Source organism: Panthera onca, chromosome A3 (assembly GCF_046562875.1).
Source record: "Panthera onca isolate mPanOnc1 chromosome A3, mPanOnc1 haplotype 2, whole genome shotgun sequence".
Classification (NCBI taxonomy): domain Eukaryota; kingdom Metazoa; phylum Chordata; class Mammalia; order Carnivora; family Felidae; genus Panthera; species Panthera onca.
This window is the reverse complement of record NC_138341.1, coordinates 118464804-118485649: the sequence shown is the minus strand read 5'-3', so window position 1 is coordinate 118485649 and position 20846 is coordinate 118464804. Positions and strand designations below refer to the sequence as shown.

Genomic DNA, 20846 nt, shown 5'->3' with positions numbered 1-20846 from the left:
CTTACGCGCCCTCTACCACAAAGCCTTTCCTGATTATTCGAGGCTAGCCACTGCTCCTCTCCGAGTTCCCGAGAGCACCCCAACACGCCTCTCCCTGACATGACCTCTTCTCACACATCACGCTCACACTCATTTGCACCATCACCTCCCTCTGTTGATAACTCCCACCTGCAGCTCCCTCCGTCTCATGAGGGTGGACCATGAACTCTGGGAAAGCAGGGACTGAATTCTGTCTTCATGTCCCCGCTCAGTAAACATCCACGCGGTGAATGAAAGGGAAAAGACATCTCTGTTTTGGGCTGTCAGCTCTCAGGAGTAAGAACTGGGTGAGGGACTCATTCTGCGCGACTGGCAGACTGGCTTGAGAAGACAGGTGCTTGATACATGCTTTTGATGACAACAATCCATTTCTTAATTCCGTCAGTAGTTTTATGGCCATAGTTCCCTCTGACAACTCAGGCTCCTGTCACTGACAGAAGCCCTTGGGACCCCGCTTTCCACTCTCCCAAACTTGAAGGACTTACCACTTGGTTATCAATCTCCAACAAGATCCTTCAGAGACTATTTAGACGCAGATAATGCACTCCTTTATTTGCCCAAGGGGCCGGCCTGTAGCAACACAAGGCTACTTTTCATCTCGCTCCTAAAGGCCTCTGTCTGAGGCAAAGGAGGGCTATGCTATCTGGCAAATCACCACCACTAATTCCTAGCTTCATTTAGTAGCAAATTCCTCGGTAATCTGGTAATAGTGTTAATGTTCACGAGGTAGTCATGGAGCACTGGACTGATGTCCAAGGAGTTTAAAAATAGAAGGGTCTCTTTAGTTTCTCATTTACTCATAATCATAACTTCCTGCTCCAGAACGCCTAAGTGTTCAGCAGCTGGGGGCACAGGAAGCAAAATTACTCCTGACTTCCACTCATGCAAAAAGCATTTGCTGCTAATACTTTACATTTCTGTAATGCTGTAGAGTTTAAAGTGTTATTGTATATATGGTCCTTACTACCAAATTTAAAGAGAGCAGGGAAGGGATTATTAATCCCATTGTACAAATTAGAATCCAAGGCACACAGAGGTTAAGTAGGTTGCTCATAATTCCATAATTACCAGTTACTAGAATATGGACTCCCTGGGGACAGGAATCCTGTCTGATTCACCTCTGAGGTAGAAATGATTAACATAACGCCAAGCGTTCAGATCCCAGCCCAGCTAAGCGCCCAGTGGCAAGGATGCCATTCTAAGCATTAGGCAGAAGAAGAGTAAAAACGGAGGTAAAGGGGAGGCCCTGGTCTTCTTGGTCACGGACAAGTAGGCTGTCTGGGGAGGTCACAGAGGCACAGGAAATGACCAGAAAGTAAAGGCATATGTTGCGTGCTCAAGTTACAAACAATTACAAGTGGCAGGCACCTATCAGGGTTGGTTAAGATGGGAGGGAGTCTGGGGAGAAGTGACTTCTGGGTAAGGTTTCAAGGTTCACGGGAGGGACAGCAGAATGAAGGCCTGAAGGATGACAGCCTTCCGGGGATCTGAGGCCTTACGCTGTTCATGCTCTCTGCTCACCAGCCCCCCCACTCTCCTCTGCACGCATAGCACAGACTGGCCTGCCCTCCACTTTCTGGCTTCTTCATCTCTGCTTGTAACGTTGGTACTTTCCCCACCGCTCAAACACTATCATAACCATATTCAAAGTCTAAAACGTGATATTCCTTTCAAAAGTTTTCTTGGCATCTTTGAAAACTTTTTCCAGCTTGAAAAGTTTTCCAACTAGATACTAGCATTTTTCAGTCCGTCAAACCCCTAAGACTTGGATTTATACCTCTTTTATGGCACCTCCCGTGACCTGCCTTGAACAGTTTTTCAGATGGGCGCCTCTTTCCTGTGTAGGCGCCTTGAAAGCAAGAGGTGCGTTTTAGTCTTCTTTGTGTCCTAGAAAGCACCTTGCATGGCACTTTGGGCACAGAAGGCTCTTAGAAAGCATCTGTCAGACAGGATCGAAAGAAATGCAGGTAAAAGTTCAGTGCTGTTTAATGAGCTGTGTGTGCTAAGATTCTTGTGGATAGGGAAATAGGGAAACACCAGGAAGTGGTGAGGGCCGGGACCTCGGAGGGCCAGCTGGTGGGAGGCCTGAATGCTGGCCAGAGAGGTGGGACACAATGGGCTGCAGGCCACACTGTGCAGGAAAATGTAACGAGACCGTGCAACACCTGTATGGTGGAGGCTTAGAGCCCCGAGAGGCAAGCAGAACACACGGCTGGGAAGCCAGAGTATCAGCGGCCTACGTGAGGAGGAGATCAGATGGAGGGGAGGAGAGGAGAGAAGAGGTGACGAAACTTCTAGAGGTTTGCAAACATGGAAACTGGGAGTAGAACACACTTCATTCCTCTACCTGATCAGGATTTCCTGAACACCAACTCATGGGCCAGGTATCGTACGGTGTGCTGGGGGGTGGCTGGCAAAGATAAATAAAACGGTCTACATAATCAAGGAGATTACGGCTTCATGATGTTGACAAATATGAACAAATTGTTAAGTTTTAAAAATGCAGTAACGACTATTATCATGGACCTCTCAAATTGTACCAAGTGCCTTGGGAACCCAGGAGAAGGACACGCTACGTCTGGGGGGGTCAAAAGACTTCGAAGGAGATGTCCACTTGAGGTGGATTCTGAAGGTGCCTGACACGCTGGAAAGGATATTCTAAGCAGGTTGAGTAATAGCACGGATCGAGGCCTGGAAGAGTCAACCTGGCGAGCATGAGGCAGAGCAACAGTGGAGTATCCGTATCACTAAAAGAAAGGTTAGAAAGGAGTAAGGGAGTGTGTTTTTTTGCTTATTAGATCCTAGCTCTCGGCAGATGGTATTGTTTTTGATCGATTGCTATACACGGGGCATCGTGGGAGGCAGTCTGCATAAAAACCACTGCAGCCACCATCTATCCACCTAGGACGAGCAGCGAGTGCTTACCGAGGGCTTGTTGTGTGTCAGACAGAGGTCTAAGTGCTTTTAAATTCCTTTGCTTCTCACAAATGTTGGAAGGCAGGGCTCACTACCCTCATTTTAGATGAGGAAATGGACTTGGCAGAGCAGCCTCCCCAAGGCTAGTGGGGGGCAGAACCGGGATTCAGACCCAAGTAGGTGTTCTTTTCATACGACCATGTTTGTGTGGGTACAGATTTCTGAGTCGTCGGAAAGAACAAAGGAAGATGCTAGGTAAGAGTGGTAGAAAGGCTCAAGAATGGAACTCAGCAAAATGAGGTTTCTTCACTTAGGTCTGAAGAGCCCTGGTGCTTTCTCCTTTTTCATACTCTTCCCCACAATCTGATCTTCTTTTAACCGGTTAAGGCAGGTACATACCGTACCTTCCCGTTTCTCTAAATACTGTCATCCAGAAAGGACGGACCCAAGAGAGCAATGCCAAACCCCATTTTTTCTTCTTTCCTTAGAACTTCAAGACTCTGACAACGTTCAATTCAACATTCTACTTTTAGATATACGGCCAGATGATTTGAAAGTGAAAATTTCAAATGTAGATCTGAGATACGACTTTAGCTCATCTCCAAGAAAGGCATCGCCATCGCTGCGTTGAACATGCACAAAGATGAAACAGAGATTGGCTTCTAAGACGAAGTCTCTGCCCTGACAGTTTTAGAAGCATCATAGAAACCAGCCAGCAGAGAAGGTGACTGCTGTCAGGATAGCACCTTATCTAGCCTGTTACAACTCTGTGGCAGGAATATTTACTGCTGAATGGATTCAGGGAAGTTGAACACAAATGTGTACTCTGTGTTTAAAGGGAAATAAAGGGAGGACGATGATTATGTATCATTCTGATGGAAACGAAGAAAGTGTGGCTACAGTTCTTTTAGGAACATCTTCTTAAGTTTTGGTCTGTCTTCAGAAGCAGGATCATAGATCACCTTAATTATCAACGGATTACTGCATTTCTGGCTCCTTTTCTGGGATTCCAAAACACAAGATAAAAAAACTGATGCGGAGATAAGGACGTAGAACTAACCTCTGAACGACTCTCAGGGTGTCTGAGACTCTAAAACGGCTGCCCGTGGGACACAGCTCGTGACCGTTTGGCTAGGATTCAGTCTCCGAAGTAATGTGAAAGTAATATAAACATTCGAGGAATGAAAAAAACCATCATCACGAGCTTCTCTCCACCCTATTATTTCCCTCACAGAAGGTTCTGGAAGAACTGAAGGAGTCTGATTTAGAACACTCTGATGGGTATGTACTCGTGGCCACACAAGTAGCACGCTTGCTTCACTGCCTGGCGGTAGGGAGGGAATGACTTATGCCCAAATGACCAGTAAGACATGCTTCAAAGCCAAGCAGATAAAGAAGAGGGTGAAGCTAGCTGGCCCCTGCAGAGATTAAACCTGCAGCTCCGAGTCCTTAGCACATGGGTGCTAAACTTAGTACATGGGTACAACAGGCCACAAATACCTCATTCTAAAAAAAGATACCCAACCTCTCTTGCCTTCTTTCCCTTTTAAGAGACACTCTGACATTGTAAGAAGCATTTAACTAGACAGTGGGACTTCTCTGAATTGTGATGTATAAATTCTACAAACACGTTCCTCGGCCAAAGCAGGACAGAGCACTGTACAAAAAAGATAGGATCCCACTAACACTAACTTACCAGCGTCCTTACACAAGTCATCTAACTTTTCGTGTCTCAGTACCTTTGCCTGGAAACAAGAAGCCTGCACTGGATCAGGGAGGGAAACAGGTTTTCTTCAGAGTGTCCCCTCTAGCTCACTGCAATGGCTCTCAAGTACTACATGGAAAAGGGCTGTGAGGCCAACTGGAGCTTGTGGGGCAAGAGCACGGAGATCAGTTATCTATGTCTGTGCTGACTGCTGGACGGGGAGAGGCAGCGGGCCTTCTTCTGGCTGCCCTCATCTGGTGCTCTAGAAGGTTCCTTTTAGCTTAGATAACGTGTGGCAAATCTAGCAGTGAGCCACCTCCACAACCAGATGTGATGGATTTCTGCTTGTATCTGGGTATATATACGGACAGACTGAAGCTACTGACCAACGTGCTCCCAGACAGAAGAGCCACGGTCAGAAACGCCTCAAGCAGGAGACATGAACTGCCACCTTGACGGACACAATGGTCGGCACTGACGATTAGCTGATCCTCTCACAATAAATTAAACTTCCCTGCAACAAAGAGACAAGCCCCGGATCTGCTGTTCCATTAGATAGGCCATCCTAAAACAATCTGGACACGTAAATCGAGTGCTCTTCAAATGGCAATATGACTAATAGGGATTAAAGAGAAATCCCCAAAACCCACTAACTTCCTTCAATAAACATATCTTACTTTAAAAATTTTCAGGGGCACCTGGGTGGCTCAATCAGTGAAGCATCCGACTCTTGATTTTGGCCCAGGTCATTCATGGTTTGATCTATGAGTTCGAGTCCTGCGTTGGGTTCCCCACCTACATTGTGGAGCCTATTTAGGATTCTCTCTTTCTTTCTTTCTCTCTCTCTCTCTCTCTCTCTCTCTCTCCCCCTCTTTCTCTGTCCCTCCCCTGCGTGCACTGTCTCTGTCTCAAAAAAAATTTGTCAGAGTGCAAATCTATCGGTACTTTAAACTGTATCTGAAATGAGGCAGGAGAGTTAAAATTTAAAGGAAGTCTTTCACAAATTCATTCATTCAACTCTCACCTCTGAGGAGAGAGAAGGTGACTGTCTTCTTTGTGAAGCAATGACAACTCAACATCCACATAAGCGCTTTTTACCTTTGAAAGCAGGGTATCTTCATTAACCTCACTTGCTGTTTGTGCCCTGTGTTGGGCACACACATTTCAAATATCATTTTCAGATTTCACAGATGGAAAAATGGAGACAGATGTCAAATGACTGTCACTGAGTTTCGGTTAAAGACTCTGGTGGAAGGTGATTTCCTCATCCAAGACCTTTTTCTATTTGTCTCATCCCTCTGGTGATGGAGACGGGAGGCAACAAACGGGTAACGACAATAGCAATATTTCCAGAGGCCTCACTGTGTGCGAGGCACCAGGCTAAGCACTCAATGGATTTCTTATCTTTTCCTCACAAGCAAGCACCCCAGGAGGCAGGAACTTTGACTATGTCCACCTTTCAGACGGGAAACAGAGGCTTAAGGAAGTGATATATCTCCTGAGGCCACAAAGCTCATGGCTGAGTAGGAGTTGGAGACAGGATAAAACCCACGGAAGTTTGGCTCCGAGCCTGTGATTACTTTCATAGCTCAAAGAAGGAAAAAGTCTTTGTTTTATAGACCTTTTCCAGTATCAGCATACGAACAAATAGATAGGATTTTTTTTTCTTTCTAGGGACTAATGCAAACCAGCAGCATTAAATATAAGGTCATCTGGTTTCCTGGGCCGTCTTTTCCTTGTAAATTGAAGAAATTTTTTTTAAAAAGAGGACAGGGGCAGGGGGGCGGGAAGAATTTATAGTTGGCCGGCAAATTCCACATGCAGTTTGGGGGAGTTGGGGGGAAAAAAAAGACACTCTGAAAGGTTTTGTGTGGTTCATTCCATGAGAGAGGGCTAGAATAAAAACTTAGATGGTAATTCAGTGAATGGCGCATTAAGTAGAACAGATTGCAATTCGCAGCAGCATAAGCCTGTTTGGGGGCTGCTAAAATAAACAGATTCGTCTCCAAAGATACACAAGGAGGTGGTACGTGTGGTGTCAAGGTGTCGTTTCTGCAGGCCTGAGCGTTGTCCCTCCCCTCCCCCAGCCACATCCTCACTTTAAATGGTAATCTGTCGTCAGGAGCACTACCAAATCACCACCTTTCCGCGCGCCTCTGTCTCTCTCAGCAGGCAAGTCGCAAGCCTCCAAATGAGCATGTGGATGCCATTTCTAATCTGCCCCTGACAGGCAGCGAGCTGCCCCTCACTGATGGAAGGAGACAGTCATAAAAGAAGCTGCTACGAAGCCAATAAGAATCCCTCTTGCCTTAATAAGAGGGGGCGTGACTCAGAGCCCCGACGGGTCACAGTTACTGTCTGTAGTTGTGGGCAAGAACTGCCCCACCATTTAGAAAAGTCCCATTTCTTTTTTTCTTAAAAAGCAAGGGGGAGAGTTTAAGCCATGGGAGAGACAGGTAAGTGGAGATGTGTGGTGGGGGGAGGGGAGTTGTGCACAAACAGTGGCAAATAAAACCCCCTTCTAAGAGCTTCTAAAATAGGGCAGGCTGTTAGAGGAGGAACCTAGACACTGCCAGTCATTTTTAGCCAGGGAAACCGAGGCTGGAGAATTAATAGAAGGGATTTTTTTTTTTTTTTTTTGAGAACACATAACTGACACCAGTTCTGACAAGAATCCAAGGATCTCAGGTGAGAGCTTTGCCCACACAGGAGAAACAGACTACGTGTTAGGCCAGCCCAGCATATAAGCATAGGACTGGTTTCTACAAACAATCTCGTTAATCTTCAAAATGACCCTCTGGTAAAAGTGCCATGAAACTTAAAACATGCATAGGGCAAGTCATTTCCCAAAAAACAGAGTTCATGTGTGGCTAAGCTGAGATTTAACCTTGGGCCATATGACCTCAGGATTCATGTTCCTTCCACATTACCATGATGCCTCCGTGACTGGTGTGCCTTCGATTTCTAAATTTACTGAAAAAGCAAAACAAAACAAAAAATACTCATGATCGCTCATTTGAATGTTGACAACATTTAAGCCAGCCTTGAGAGAACCGGAGAGCTTCCCTGATAGCAGATACAAGAACACAAGGCCAGAGAAGAACAATCCTGTTGGGGGTGCTGAGAAAGTAAGATGGGTCCCTGCTTGTGAAGACTTAACTTTAGAGGGAGACAGTGACAAGTATACAGGCCAAAAAACACTTACAATAACAGCTACCACTTACGGCGTACTTCCTCGTGCCAGAAACTATTCTAAATGATTTACACGTATTAGTTTATTTCATCTTCCCTGCAACCCTTCAAGATACGTATGATCATTCCCCTCCTTTTCCTGATGAGGAAACTGAAGCAGAGGCCAGATGTGGGTCTGTGTGGTGCAGGCTGGAGCGCACAGGGGGCCCCGAGGGCCCTGGGGGCCCCGGTGGGGCCAGGAGGGCAGGGGAGGCTTTCTGCAGGAACCGGCTCAGCAACTCTGAGCAGCATGCTTGGCACACAGGACACATTTAACATGCATTTACGGACTGACTTTTCTGCCAAAGCTCTTAAGGATACGGAGGAATAAGCCAGTTGCAGGGAAGGGGTGTGAGGAAGATGGCATGGAGAGGAATTCTGGGCAAACAGCAGAAGGCTGGAGGAAGCAAAGGTCACGCAGGCGCAAGCGGTACAGAACGGCGTTTGCACATCCCAAGGGGAAGGGCGGTGAGGGCTGCAGCTGGGGCGGCAGGCAGGGCCCGGGAGGAGTTTAGAGCACAGCCTGCAGGTAATGCAGAGCCAGCGTGTCCTGGGTCTGGGTGGAGGGGTGCCGTAACGTGCTGTAATTTTAGGAAAATCTCTGGTTACTGTGCAGGGAATGAATCGGAGAGGACGGACCTCTGCAGGGAGACTGGTTGGTGAGGAGGCTGCGGCACTAACACAGGAGGAAAAGATGCTGGCTGTCCGAGTGTGAGTAGCAGTGGTGAGGACAGGGGAGCACGAAGAGCCTGGACAGAGGGTGGAGGTAAAACTATACCGATGGATGCGCAGTGGGAGGAGGAGGAAAGGAGGAAGAGGATGATGCCCAGGTTTTGACCTGGTTAAACTGGTGAGTGGCCCTGGCACGGCGGGGGGCGGGGGGGAGGATGATACACAGTTAGGGCCACAGACTGGGCTCTGGACTCACTGAGCCACAAAGCCTACAGGTGATGTCCTGTGAGAGTGGCTGTGAGAGTCTGCAGACACTTGGGGAGTCACCAGTGCATGGCTCTGATCTTACCAGGCCCGCATCAAGCCTGTGAGGATGGCAGGGGGGAGCCCAAAAACCCACTGAAACCGGGGGTCAGGGAAGATGAGAAAAGCCAGAGTGCGCAAGCCCACACCGCGAGGCCAGTGGCAGGGGCACAGGACGAGAACTGAGCCCCTCTGACTTCCCTTCCGGGGGTAGGGAGAAAGGATGACTGATTGGGAAGGGGGCAGGCAGGGGGCCACAGAGGATGAGCAGGCATATGGCTAAGTCTGTGGGTGTCTAAGGGACGGGAAAAAGCACCAGGACACAGCCTCCCCCACCATCACGGGCTTCTACCGTCGGCTGTGTTCTGGCAAATTCATGGACCGAACATTCAAGGAGAGAGTTTTGGGAACTGGTTTAAACAACAGCCGAGAGGAACTCTTAGCAAGATTCTCCTTTTTTAAGGATGTCCCGGAAGCTTCCAGCACAGTTAGCATAAGAACCAACGGCGGTCTCCTACTTATCCTGTCTATATCCTTACCCAGTGCTCTAGGACCACGTACCCCACGCATGCATTCCTGTGCTCTACCCACTTCTGTACAAAACCTTAAAGGAGTTTCAAATGCTAAAGAAATAGCCCAAGTCTGTTTCACACATCAAGTCCTGTGGATACTGTTTCATTACAAGGAGTCCATCGTTCTCTTTCCAGGATAAAGCCTAGAATGATTTAACTGTGGCAAAATTAGCATGCAATTTGTAAGTCATTACAGTGCAAAGTATGTGGTGAGAACACTTTACTGAATAAACCTGCTGAGTATAATTTTCCCAGGAACTAAAAAAGGGAAACCTCTCTCCAAGGCTCTCCTCCCTCTTTTAAAATCCCTGCCAGTACCTATATAATTATGTCTCACTTCTGACAGTCAGGAGCCAGGCGTCTCTGTACATTTAACCAACAGAAGCCAGAAGGAACCAACGAGAAGTCAAGACAACTTTCCAACACCAGGGATCTCGGTATTTTCTGGGCTTTGTGTTGTTGGGGGAGCCAGGCGAAATCTGCTGAGACAAGCATCCTGAATATTTACAGATCATGGAGAACTGCTGCTCACCAGAAGAGTCTAAGAACTGCATGCCCTTTAAAAGTTCAGGTCAAATCTTGTAACCAGGAGCCCCGAGGGCAAGTCCAGATACACTGTGGCCCTGGAATCAAACAGTCGCAGAACAAAACATGGAAGCAGCGTGTCACTGTGCCCGACGTGGAAGTCTTTGACAGTCACAAATCACTGCAGGAATGCGATTCGAACCGAATTTGTGTAGAATTACCAGGTTGTCCTGTAGACTCTTAAGTAGGAGGATTTTACCTTGTTGAACTCTGCCACAGTAGGCCACAGAATCTACACGGATGTCCTCAGATAAGTTTGATGATGGGACCAATTATAACCGTTTATGTATTTTTGAGAGAGAGACAGAGAGAGAGAGAGAGAGAGAGAGAGAGAGAGAGAGAGAGAGAAAGCAAGCGAGCATCCAAATAGGGGAGGGGCAGCGAGAGAGGGGGACAGATATCTCAAATGGGCTCTGTGCTGGCACCAGAAAGCCTGACATGAGGCTCGAACTCACGAACCGTGAGATCATAACTTGAGCCAAAGTCGGACACTCAACTGACTGAACCACCCAGGATGATGGGGCTAATTATAGAGCAAAGAAAAATTAGGGTTAAAAATGAGAGTCAAGAAAAAGAAAATGAGAGTTACGGAATAATGTAGAAAAAACCTAGGACCCTCAATTTTCCTTCATACCCAAGGACAAATGTTAATTGCATCTCAGGAGCAACGGTCCTTCATTTACTGCATGTCGGTCACTATGTAAGTCCTGAGAATATGCTGAACGAGAGAGACTACGACACCAGAGACACAGTAAACAAATAACTTATGACAGGCTGTGAAGAGGCACCGGGGATGGGGGTGCTGCTTACATACGGTGATCACTGAAAACCTGTCTGAGGAGGTAACATTCAGGCTGAGACCTGAAGGTGGAGGGAAGCACCACACGAGAAGAGCCAGGACGGAGGAGAGAAGCAAATGCAAAGGCTGTGGGGCAGGAAGGAGTGCACAGTGGCAGGAGAGGACCTAACAAAATGGGGAGCACCCCGATCATGCAAAATCTCGCTGCGCTAGGAGAGTCGGAAAATGTGAGTGCACGTAGGGGCGATGGGGATGCAAACAGGCCTTAAAGAGACAACGGAAGATTGTCTGGCCACCGGCTGTGTGCCAAACCCTGCGAATCAGCTTTCAGCTTTCGCCAGATCCCTCCTTTTGTAATTCCCCTAAGTACACAGGTTGGGGCACACACCTTGAAAAGAAAACAGCACCAAGGAAGAAAATAAGGCAGGGAACTTAAGCTGTTTGTCCAGTCAGAAACAAGAAAGAAGTCGGGCTCTAAAGCCCATGCTCCCCCTTCTCATCCTGGGCTCCTGTGGTTTAACTAACCACTCACCCCCCACTGGCTTCCCGCTGCCCCTCCTGCTCCTGTTCCTCTTTAGTTGGATATGCCTGACACGTCTCCCATCTTTTCAAGTGCGGCTCAAGTCTTGCCTCATGCGCGGAACAGCTGAGGGTGCCCCTAGGCGCAGCAGCCGACTGCTCCCCGCTCCCCGAGGGCCTCCGGCCCTCGCCAGCAGCACCGCCCCTGGGGCCCCTTCTTCCACCGGCATCTCTGACTCTCACCCCTGCCGGTGGCTAGCCCAGTGCTTCGCACAGAGCAGGCGTCTGAGAAGTATTTGCCCAACAACTGGATTCTCTCCAGTGAATCTGGGTCAATTGCAAACCACGGCCATTTGCACTGTGCCCAAGGAAGTCTGAAGTTTGCAGTGAAGAAGGGGGCTCTGAGACACTAAAAATGTCAATACCTGACCCCCAGTATCTGGGTCAATACCTGACCCTGCTATCTAAGGTCTTTTTTGTTGCAGACTTGGCGAAGTGCGTGAGATATTTATTCATTACTGATCTAACGGTCAATGTCATCAAATGCCTGAGAAATAAGCATTCAATTCGAGTCAACAAATATTTGCTGAGTTCCCAACGGGTGTAGGACATCCAAGTTTAATGGAGACGGGTGGGGTGAGGCAGCAAATTGCTCATGACTTAGGAGAGAAGACTCCTTGCAGGAGAGGTGAAAAGGAGGTCGTTTTGTTCCGAGTCACCGTCCACCTGCGAGGCGGCTGCATCTGCCAGGATGGAGCCAGAGTGCTGGCAGAGAGCGCTGCTCACGCATGCATCCTTCGCCCCCCACCCTGCCCTGTCTCTCTGCGCAGCGCCGAGGCTGCTGGGCACTAATGGCCTTGGAATGTTTGCCAGTGCCCAGCAAAACGGCCTTGGCATCAAGGAGACAGAGGTCTGTCAGGGAATGGCAGGGGCCCCGGTGCCCGTGGCACACAGAAGCTCGGTGAACGCCGGGGCAGAGTGGCTGCAGCAATTACTCTCCGTCGGTGCTAATCAATTTCACACCCTCTTCGATGCTGATAACAGATAATCTGGTGGGAAGCAGGCCAAGTTTCCCACCGGCCGCGCGCAAGCTGCCCCCCCTCGCGCCCAGCAGCTTACTCGGTCTCCATCAGCAAAACGTCTACTCCAGCTTCCCCTCAAATGACGTAGATGACGGTGCCAACTTTGGTCTGGCAGGGGGACTCCTTCCGGGACAGATGGCAAGGGGGATGCCCTCAGGAAAAGGACTGCCCGACTAGCTTAAAAGTTGACAAGAACTGCAAAGGAAGCTAGGAGCACCAAGCAGGGGCCACGGTTCCTCCAAATTCAGCAAGGTGCTTTATATACTTTATGCTTAGTGTTATAACAACCCCAAGAGGGAAGTGTTATTTCCATTTTACAGATGAGAAAACCAAAGTTTAGAGAGGTCAGCTCATCTGTCCGAGGTCTCAGAGCCAGGACGTGGCAGAGCTGGGATTCAAACCCGGGGTCCTGCGACTCCCCACTCACCAACCTTTTCTCCGAGGCCGCTGCTCCTCTGTATTCGGGACAGTTCGGTCACTGATCAGCCTCTCACTCTGCTTGTCCTCCACCCCGCTGCTAAAAGCTGGCAGGGTCCCTAGAGGATGTTCACTTGAACCTGAGGCACTACTTTAAGCAGAGGAGGACCTGAGAGGTCACCTCTGCTGCTACATTTCAGTTAGGGAACGGGCTACACGAAGCATGGTTTGACGAGCCACGGCCAGGCAGGGACTGAGAGGCGGTGCTTGCCTAAAATTCCAGGTCTCTAGACTCCCAGGTGCTCTCTCTCTCCCTGAAAACTTCCTCTAGCAGATAACACGGGTCTTCAGCCAGAGCTGGAGTTCTAACTGTCTCATGGCTGTGTCCCTCCAAAAGTCCAGGGAAATTTCAGTTTGTTTCTAATTATCATTCAGATGAAGAAAAAGAAGACATCACTCTGGCACTTAAATAGTCACTAAGCGGCCATCCTCACAAGTTACCGGAAAGGGAAGAAAAGACGGAAAAGGAAACCTCAATCAAAGGACAAAATAAAGGCAGTGGGAGGGTGGAACGAAGCAACTGCGTGCTTAACATGCTGGCATCTGAAGTCCAGCCTCAGAATTCAGTCCCGGCCTTTTATCTTGCAGTAGTATCAGCGTATAAACGAAGAATGTCCCAGGCAGTCAATTCAATCAATCAACAAACATCTGAGGACTTACTAGGTTTAGGCAAATCACAAGAATGATAACCACAGCTATCTGTCCACTGGCATTCATAAATGGAGGTGCATATTTTGTAAAAAGGGAGGGGTAGATACGAGGGGTGAAGAGAAACAGGACAGACAACAGGGTCACTGTCTCCCCTCCAAGCTCTCGCTCTGGCCTGAGGCCTAGCTTGAGGGCAAATGCTAGTGTAAGTCCCTGTGCACACGGCCCGCCCCGCAGCCGGACTGTCCCAACACGATGGGACCAGGTGCTGAAACTGACTCTCCCACCAGTGAGGGTCAAAAGCCTCAAGTGCGCTTTAAGGCAAGAAGAATGAAAAGAGAATGGAGTGATACGGCAAATCAAGATCACAAGGAAAGTGAAGTCTATTACAGACTTTGAAAAAAACAAGGAAAGGATCCTTTTGCAATGTGACCAAAGACTGAGGAATGTCTCGCAGGGGTGAGAATACAGATCGACATTAAACAACAGACAAGAGTCTCTGCCCCAGTGAAGGAGACAGATGAGAAAGGCAGAGGCCAGAGACGGCAGAGAACAAAACGGAATCAGGTGGAAAGTACGGAAGGCAGGACACCAGCACAGCAAACACAGTCCCTCAAGACAAAAACCTAACAAATTTCATTTTCAGCAGCTGCCAGCGGAAGAAATTAGGGTCGGTCCGCTGGAACCTGCTACGCAGGCTCCGCTGCGGTGCCTCTGAGTCTCCCTTCTCCGGGTCTCCAGTTTTTCATCTGGATTCAGTGACCTCAGACTTTCTTTCCAGTTCTTATCCCCTGAGATCACCCTTCCCTCGGGTGCTCCCCTTATGACTACAGCAGCCAGCAGGAGTGTGAACTAAGACAGACTCTGCCAGCTCGGCCAACGTGGTACCAAGTCACAGCCCTGCACTTTGCTCGTGTCAGGGGTACTCGTGCTATCACCCAGACCCCCAGGTCAGACAGGGATCCTTCCTCCGAAAGCACTTCCACTCCTATTAGAAGAGCGGTCATAACCACTGGCAGACGGTCATCCGCTCCATGCTAACACCAGGCCAGGTGGCACGGGGGGTAGGTGGCACCTGTGCCCTTGCCTGTCCTGCGGGGAGAGAGAAGGTACAAAGAGACCCGAACGGCATGCAAGTCAACAGCCGGCAGAAGACAGGCAGGGATACGTACATGTTTCTCCCCTTCAATCTTCTTGTCGGCCACCTGCATTGCGTCCAGGTATTTAAAATGCAGCTCCATCAGTCTGTCAACCTGAAAGAGAGATGTTTCAGACATGAGTGAGAAGGAAAAAGCACACCAAGGCAAGAGAACAGTGGAGCCCCTCCCAACAGGAGGCCCCTCTACCGCCTGCTTCCGACGTCGGCTACGAGCTCTGCGTAGGAAACCAGCAGGAATGGACGGAAGGGCCGGGGCAGAGCGAGCAGACCCCTGGGGCGGATGCAGTCTGAATGCAGGCCTAGTCCCACAAGGAGGCTGCGTTTCCAGGTTGGCCAGGGCTCCCACGAATTCAAGTTGTTAAATATAAATAAATAAATAAGAATTCCAGTCCCTTCTTGCAAAGAGAAGGAGCTTGAAGTTACATACTTGATATTCACTTAGAACTTTACAGAAATTTTTTTCCAACTGAAACCTTTCATGTTCGGATTCTACCCCAGAGCTGATCTTTTTTTAAAAAGGTCTGCGTAAAATCTCTTTAGTTGCTTTCGAGTCAGAAGAGAGTACAAGAAAAAAAACTCTTTCAGCAACTTAAAAAAAGGCCCTGACTTTTGCTCAGCGATAACTTAAAAATCAGTTTTCAACTTAGCAAAAGTCACGCTTCAAACATGGCCTGAGGAACACTCAGTGGGTTTGAAAAAGTTTCATTTTTGCCTAAGACTTCCAAAAGACTGAACAAACACTGTGAAACCAGCCTAGACTTCTAACCTCTCTCTTTACTAGGCTGGCACAGCCACGGCTCTTGGCAACCCTGGTATTTACTCAAGAGCTTACAGTGGTTAACAGCAGATGGTGCTTCAACACGGCATCAGAGTCCAGGAGGACTGTGCCCAAACCCTCTCTGGATAATACTGACACCCCCAAGATCTTGTATATTTCAGTTTACCGAATATTTTCGTGTCCATTATTTCCTTACACCTTACAAAAACCTGAGAATGTGGGCAGGAGAGACAGACAGTGACCCTAATTTTAAAGATGAAGAAACTGAGGCACAGATGTTAAATGTCACCAGGGTGACATGACTGCTAAGGTGTTCTATGCCTGACTTCACGATGGCTTCTTCCCCATGCTATGCTGCCAGTGAGGCTGGAAAAACTGGTCAGAGAGACAGTCATAAACCTCTCTCCGAAGTACAACAAACTTTCAGCCTTACCTGGCGGTGGGAAGGAACGAGATTATTGCATGCAATAAAAGGGACTTTCGTCCTTAATGTTATGCATCTAGAATGATCTAACTTGTGACTAGTGAGTGGTGGGATCATCGTAGAGAGTGATCGTGGGCAAATGACATGACTCTAAGCATCGGCTTCTTCTTCTGCAGATGTGAACAATACCTACACAAAGGGTAAACCACACGGTGTTGTGAGAATATACAAAGAACGTAAGGGACCTGCTGAGTGACCCAATCCACAGGAATCATTAAATAGATGGTGGGCCCTATCACTGTTAAAAATCTTTTTTTGGTATGGCACACTAGGTAACAACATAATATCTATCTAATCTCATTTATGTGATCATTCCCATGTTCCACAGTCCCTCTAAGGACAGGCTCAACCCTTTCTTTATGTCCACAACGGAGCCTTCATTTCCATCACCACCACCTAGTAAGGACTCATTTAAACTTCCTCTCATTGACTCTTCCTCAAGATGGGAATTAATGTGTCCATCCTACAGATAGGGAAAATGAGGCTCAGAGTGGCACACATCTTGAAAAGAGCAAAACCAGATTCAAATCCAGATGTCGGAATCCAGAGGCTATGTTCTTAATCGCTTTGCCATGCTGTGCAACCCTTAACCCAAATCCTATTACAACCCACTCTGCCTGGGTCTAAAAATCTTCCTAAGGTGCTGGTTGCTGCCATCCTAAGGTGTTACTGTGCCCAGACGGATGTATCTGGAGATGACAGGCAGAGTCACCAGAACAACCTCTAAGACCCAAAGCAATGCTGGAGAAGGTATTTTAGGGCAGGAGCTCAGCTCAGCACTCCTTTTGCCCTGACGGCCCTGGGCCCCTCCTTACCGTGTAGCAGGCACCCACCTTCTCACTGTCATTTTCAGTGAATTTATTCAGAAGCCGGGTTCGCTGCTGTCCTCTCAGGTTCCGCAGGAGGGAAGCCAGGATCGAACAGACATGCTCTGGGTTGGGAAGGAGAAAAGAGAACATGCTGTGATCAGAGCAGTAATTATTACCTCTCTCCAAGCCTGCCCTGGTTCTATTGGAGGAGGAGTAAGTAGGCCTCCCTGACTGCCGCTATTGATTAATAAGACAAGAACCTAAACTGTGTCATTGCAAACCTGAACTGATCTTCACATACTGCACAAGAAACATATTCAAAAGGGATGATATCCTCAAGGACAACTTGAGCAAGTGAATCAAAACTAAGTTAGAATTTCTAGTCTGCCTGGAATTGATTTTTATTGTCCACAACAGAACCTTAAACTAATCTCCCATTTGCAGAAATAACCTGTGAACAGAGTATGACTATCAGCTTTGAGATGAGTATATAAAGAACAAGTAAAATGTATTCTATCATATTCTCAAATTACCTTATACTTTTCCCAAGTAAACATCCCAGAATTAAGCAAGAAATATGATAGGGTCCCAGGGTTGCCACTTCTGGTGCAACTAAAACTCCCTACTTCAAGTTCGAAAGCAGCTGGACAGTAAATACTTCAAAATGGTGACAATGCTTTTTGAGTTCACATAACCCACAGGCTTCTATTATGAGCTACTATTTTTCTACCTTGGGAAGAAGAGGGTAATTGAAGGGTATATTATAGGCTTTAGCAGTGAAGAGATTCTTTTCTTTAAAAAGAATTTTTTAAAATCAAGAATAATGACCTTGAAAAGGAGGCAGCAGAAGTCTAGTCGTGGAGAAATGGCAGAGTGAAGTTTATTCTGAAATAATGCCCACCGTGTGGGCAACAAATATTCTATTTGGAGAGGGACTAAGAACATCTTCACAGGTCAGACTTTTCTTGAATTCTCAGAAAGTCACTTGACTATTCATTAAAGCCACAGGTCGGCAATTACCATAGCACAGACTGAGTCTGTTTTTTCCTCACGTATGTCAGAAGTGTTCCTGCCTCTTCATGTCCTTGATTTCTCTCTTCTTAAAACATTTATTTATTTAAAAAGAGAGAAAGAGAGAGAGAGCGCATGCACACGCCCAAGCGCATGCAGGGGAGGGGCAGAGAGAGAGGCAGAGAAACAATCCCAAGCAGGCTCCGTGCTGTCAGCACAGAGCAATGTGGGCTCGATCTCATGAACCTTGAGAAATCAAGAGTTGGACGCTTAACTGAGCTACCCAGGCGCCCCTATGTCTCCAATCTCTTAATGCTGGAGTAGGTTGGCATTCTATCTTCCACCTACCTTCACTTCCCTGGGAAGCCCCATGCTAGTCCCGCGGCTTTTAAAACCACTTACAACGCAGGTCTACGGGCCAGTCTTGTTCTCTGAACACAGACTCACGTGTCTGCCTTTCTACCTGCTTTCTGCACGTGGTTGTCAACAGCTCCTTTAAACCGAGTATGTCCCAAATCAAACTCCCGATCTGCCTCCTCAGATCTGTTCCCCGCGGTCTTTTCCACCTAGTTAATGGCAACCAGGTTCTCCAGTTCCTCAAGCCAAAAACAGTGGAGATGTCCCTTATTCTCTCTCTCTTTTCTCACAGGTCCCATAGGAAAGAAACCTTGTCAGCTTTCTCTTCACATCATACCTAGAATCCCACCTCTTCTTTCTGCTGCCTCCACTGTGGCTGCTTTGGTCCAAATCACCCTCATCCCTGGCTAGAATACTCAACAGCCTACTTGTGGGGGTCTCTCTGCTTCCACTCTCGCCCGCCCTGGCCTAATCTCCATAGAGCAGTCAGAATGATCCTTTAGGTTAAAACCCAAAGTCAGATCCCCTCATTCCTCTGTATAAAACCCTCCGATGGCCCCCAACTCACTCAGACTAAACACTGCTTCTAATGTCAGGCACGCTCCTACTCTGGAGCTCCTGTGCCTGCTGTCTCCTCTACCCGAAATGCTCTTCACCAGATTATCCGCACGGCTCAGTCTTCACACCCAGTTTAATTCAGCTGTGATCTTCTCAGTGAGGCTTCTCCTTGACTCCCCTACTCAAAAAACACTTGTTGGCACAGCTAGTTAACTGGCGAAACAGGCAGGACTCAAACTTCAGCTTACTCATTCAGTCATTCACTGACCACTTGCTGGTCTTTGTGCCTGGCAAACACTTGGTGCTCAGGGCCCCCAAACAATCAACACATTATCCCTAACCTTGAGGAGCTCCTTGTCTAGTGGGGAAAACAAAACAATAATTACAGTACAGTGTGACAAGTTCCATCGCTGAGGTAGGCACAGGGGACTCGGGGAGCACAGATAAGGGATATCTGACCTAAAAGGATTACCAGTGGAGGTAACTAACAACTGAAAATCTTTAAAAAGCCCAAAACAACAGCCATGGCTGACGACCAGGTAGAGAAGAGGAGAGAGCACTGCAGGCAGAAGGAACGATATATGCAAAGGTCAGTGTGCATGGACTGTCATATCCACATGGAAGAGGGGAGGCCAGTTAGGTGGCAGAGGTTGGATCATGAAGAAAAGTGGCAAGAATCTACTCACGAATTTTAAGCTGGGGAGGACAAGACTAAATTGGGAGTTTTGACCAACCCTCAGCAGCTAGTCCTTTTAGAGATGAAGATTAGGAAAATGTTTCTCTTTCCTGATGAATTTTTTGTGCTTATCAGGGTTCCCTCTTTGCCTTGGCTACTGGGAAGCTCAAAGATGAATTTATGCTCAACTATAGGAAACAATTTCTTTTACTGCCTTATTAGTGATTCCCTCCATGCTCCACCAATGGATTTTAAAATAAAAGTAATGGACGCACATGGTAAAAACCAGACTATACACAAAGGTATAAAATGTATTCAACAAATATTTATTGAACACCTAATATTTGTCTTTTCACAAACTCCTCTCACTACCCTTTTCCTCTTCCCAAGGGGAAGAAAACCTACAGGTAGGTATCTTGTGTACATTTTCAGAGAAGAGGAAAAAAAAATATTATACCTTTCTATATCAGCACATATTTAGTTTTTTTTCTAATGGCCATCTAGAATTCTACTGACATTATTTATCATAATTTAGTGCCTCACCCAATCATTAATACTTTAGGTGGTTTCCAGTTTTCGGTTGTTTGTTTGTTTTTGCTATTAGAAACAATGAAGCAATAAACATCCACGTGCACATATTCTGGCAAGTATACTTTTATTTCTGGTAAGGAATACACTTTTGCACGTGTGCAAATTCCTAAGAGTGGAATTGGGGGAGTCAAAAGCTATTTGCATGTGTCAAAAGACACTGACAAATTATTTGCCAAAAAGGTTGTACCGATTCTATGTCCACTCTCAGTGTACACACACACACACACACACACACACACACACACACACACGGAGAATGGAAGCAGAATTACATATATATTATAAAAGAGTACCTGTTTTCCCATATCCTCGCTCAGATTGGATACTGTCCAACTTAAAAATTATGACAACATGGAAGGTGAAAAATGGGATCTTTTTTGATTAGCATGTTTTTGTTCTTGTTACGAACAAGGTTGAGCACCTTTTCTGATATTTACTGACCACCTGTATTGCTTTATGGGTGAACTGCCTGGCCTTATCCTTTGCCAATTTGATTCCTACAAGCTGTCTGTAAATGAAGAGCATTATCCTTTTGTCATGTATGTTGCAAATATTTCCCCCAGTCTGAATTTGTGTTTTGACAAATTCTTATTCAAACCTAAGGTTTAGTACCACCAGACCGTCCGCTGTAAGTGGCTTCAAACACCTACTGGCAAGAAGTAGGGTACAATAATAATTGCCACCTATTGTCTATCTATGACAGTAGGCTTATTTGAGTCTATACACAATTTTCTCATTGAATCATCACTACTAAGCTGTGAGAAAGGTACTATTCTCATCTTGTAAATGTAGAATCCAAGGCTCAGAGAGGTTAGTTAACTGACTTAAGGTACATGTCCTTCAGTCAGTGGTGGGAACTTAGGTTTCAACCTAAG

The 20846-nt window shown here is 47.2% G+C and overlaps 1 protein-coding gene across 1 annotated transcript in view; it reads right to left on the bottom strand.

The window, feature by feature from the left end:
- Nucleotides 1-20846, bottom strand: part of CTNNBL1 (catenin beta like 1) — a 162928-nt gene that overhangs the window by 11971 nt on the left and 130111 nt on the right. The window contains exons 12-13 of the mRNA XM_060617361.3: nt 16803-16900; nt 14721-14801 (exon numbers count right to left, since the gene is read on the bottom strand). Of these exons, the coding sequence (XP_060473344.1) occupies nt 14721-14801; nt 16803-16900 (179 nt within the window). The remainder of the gene's footprint in view (nt 1-14720; nt 14802-16802; nt 16901-20846) is intronic.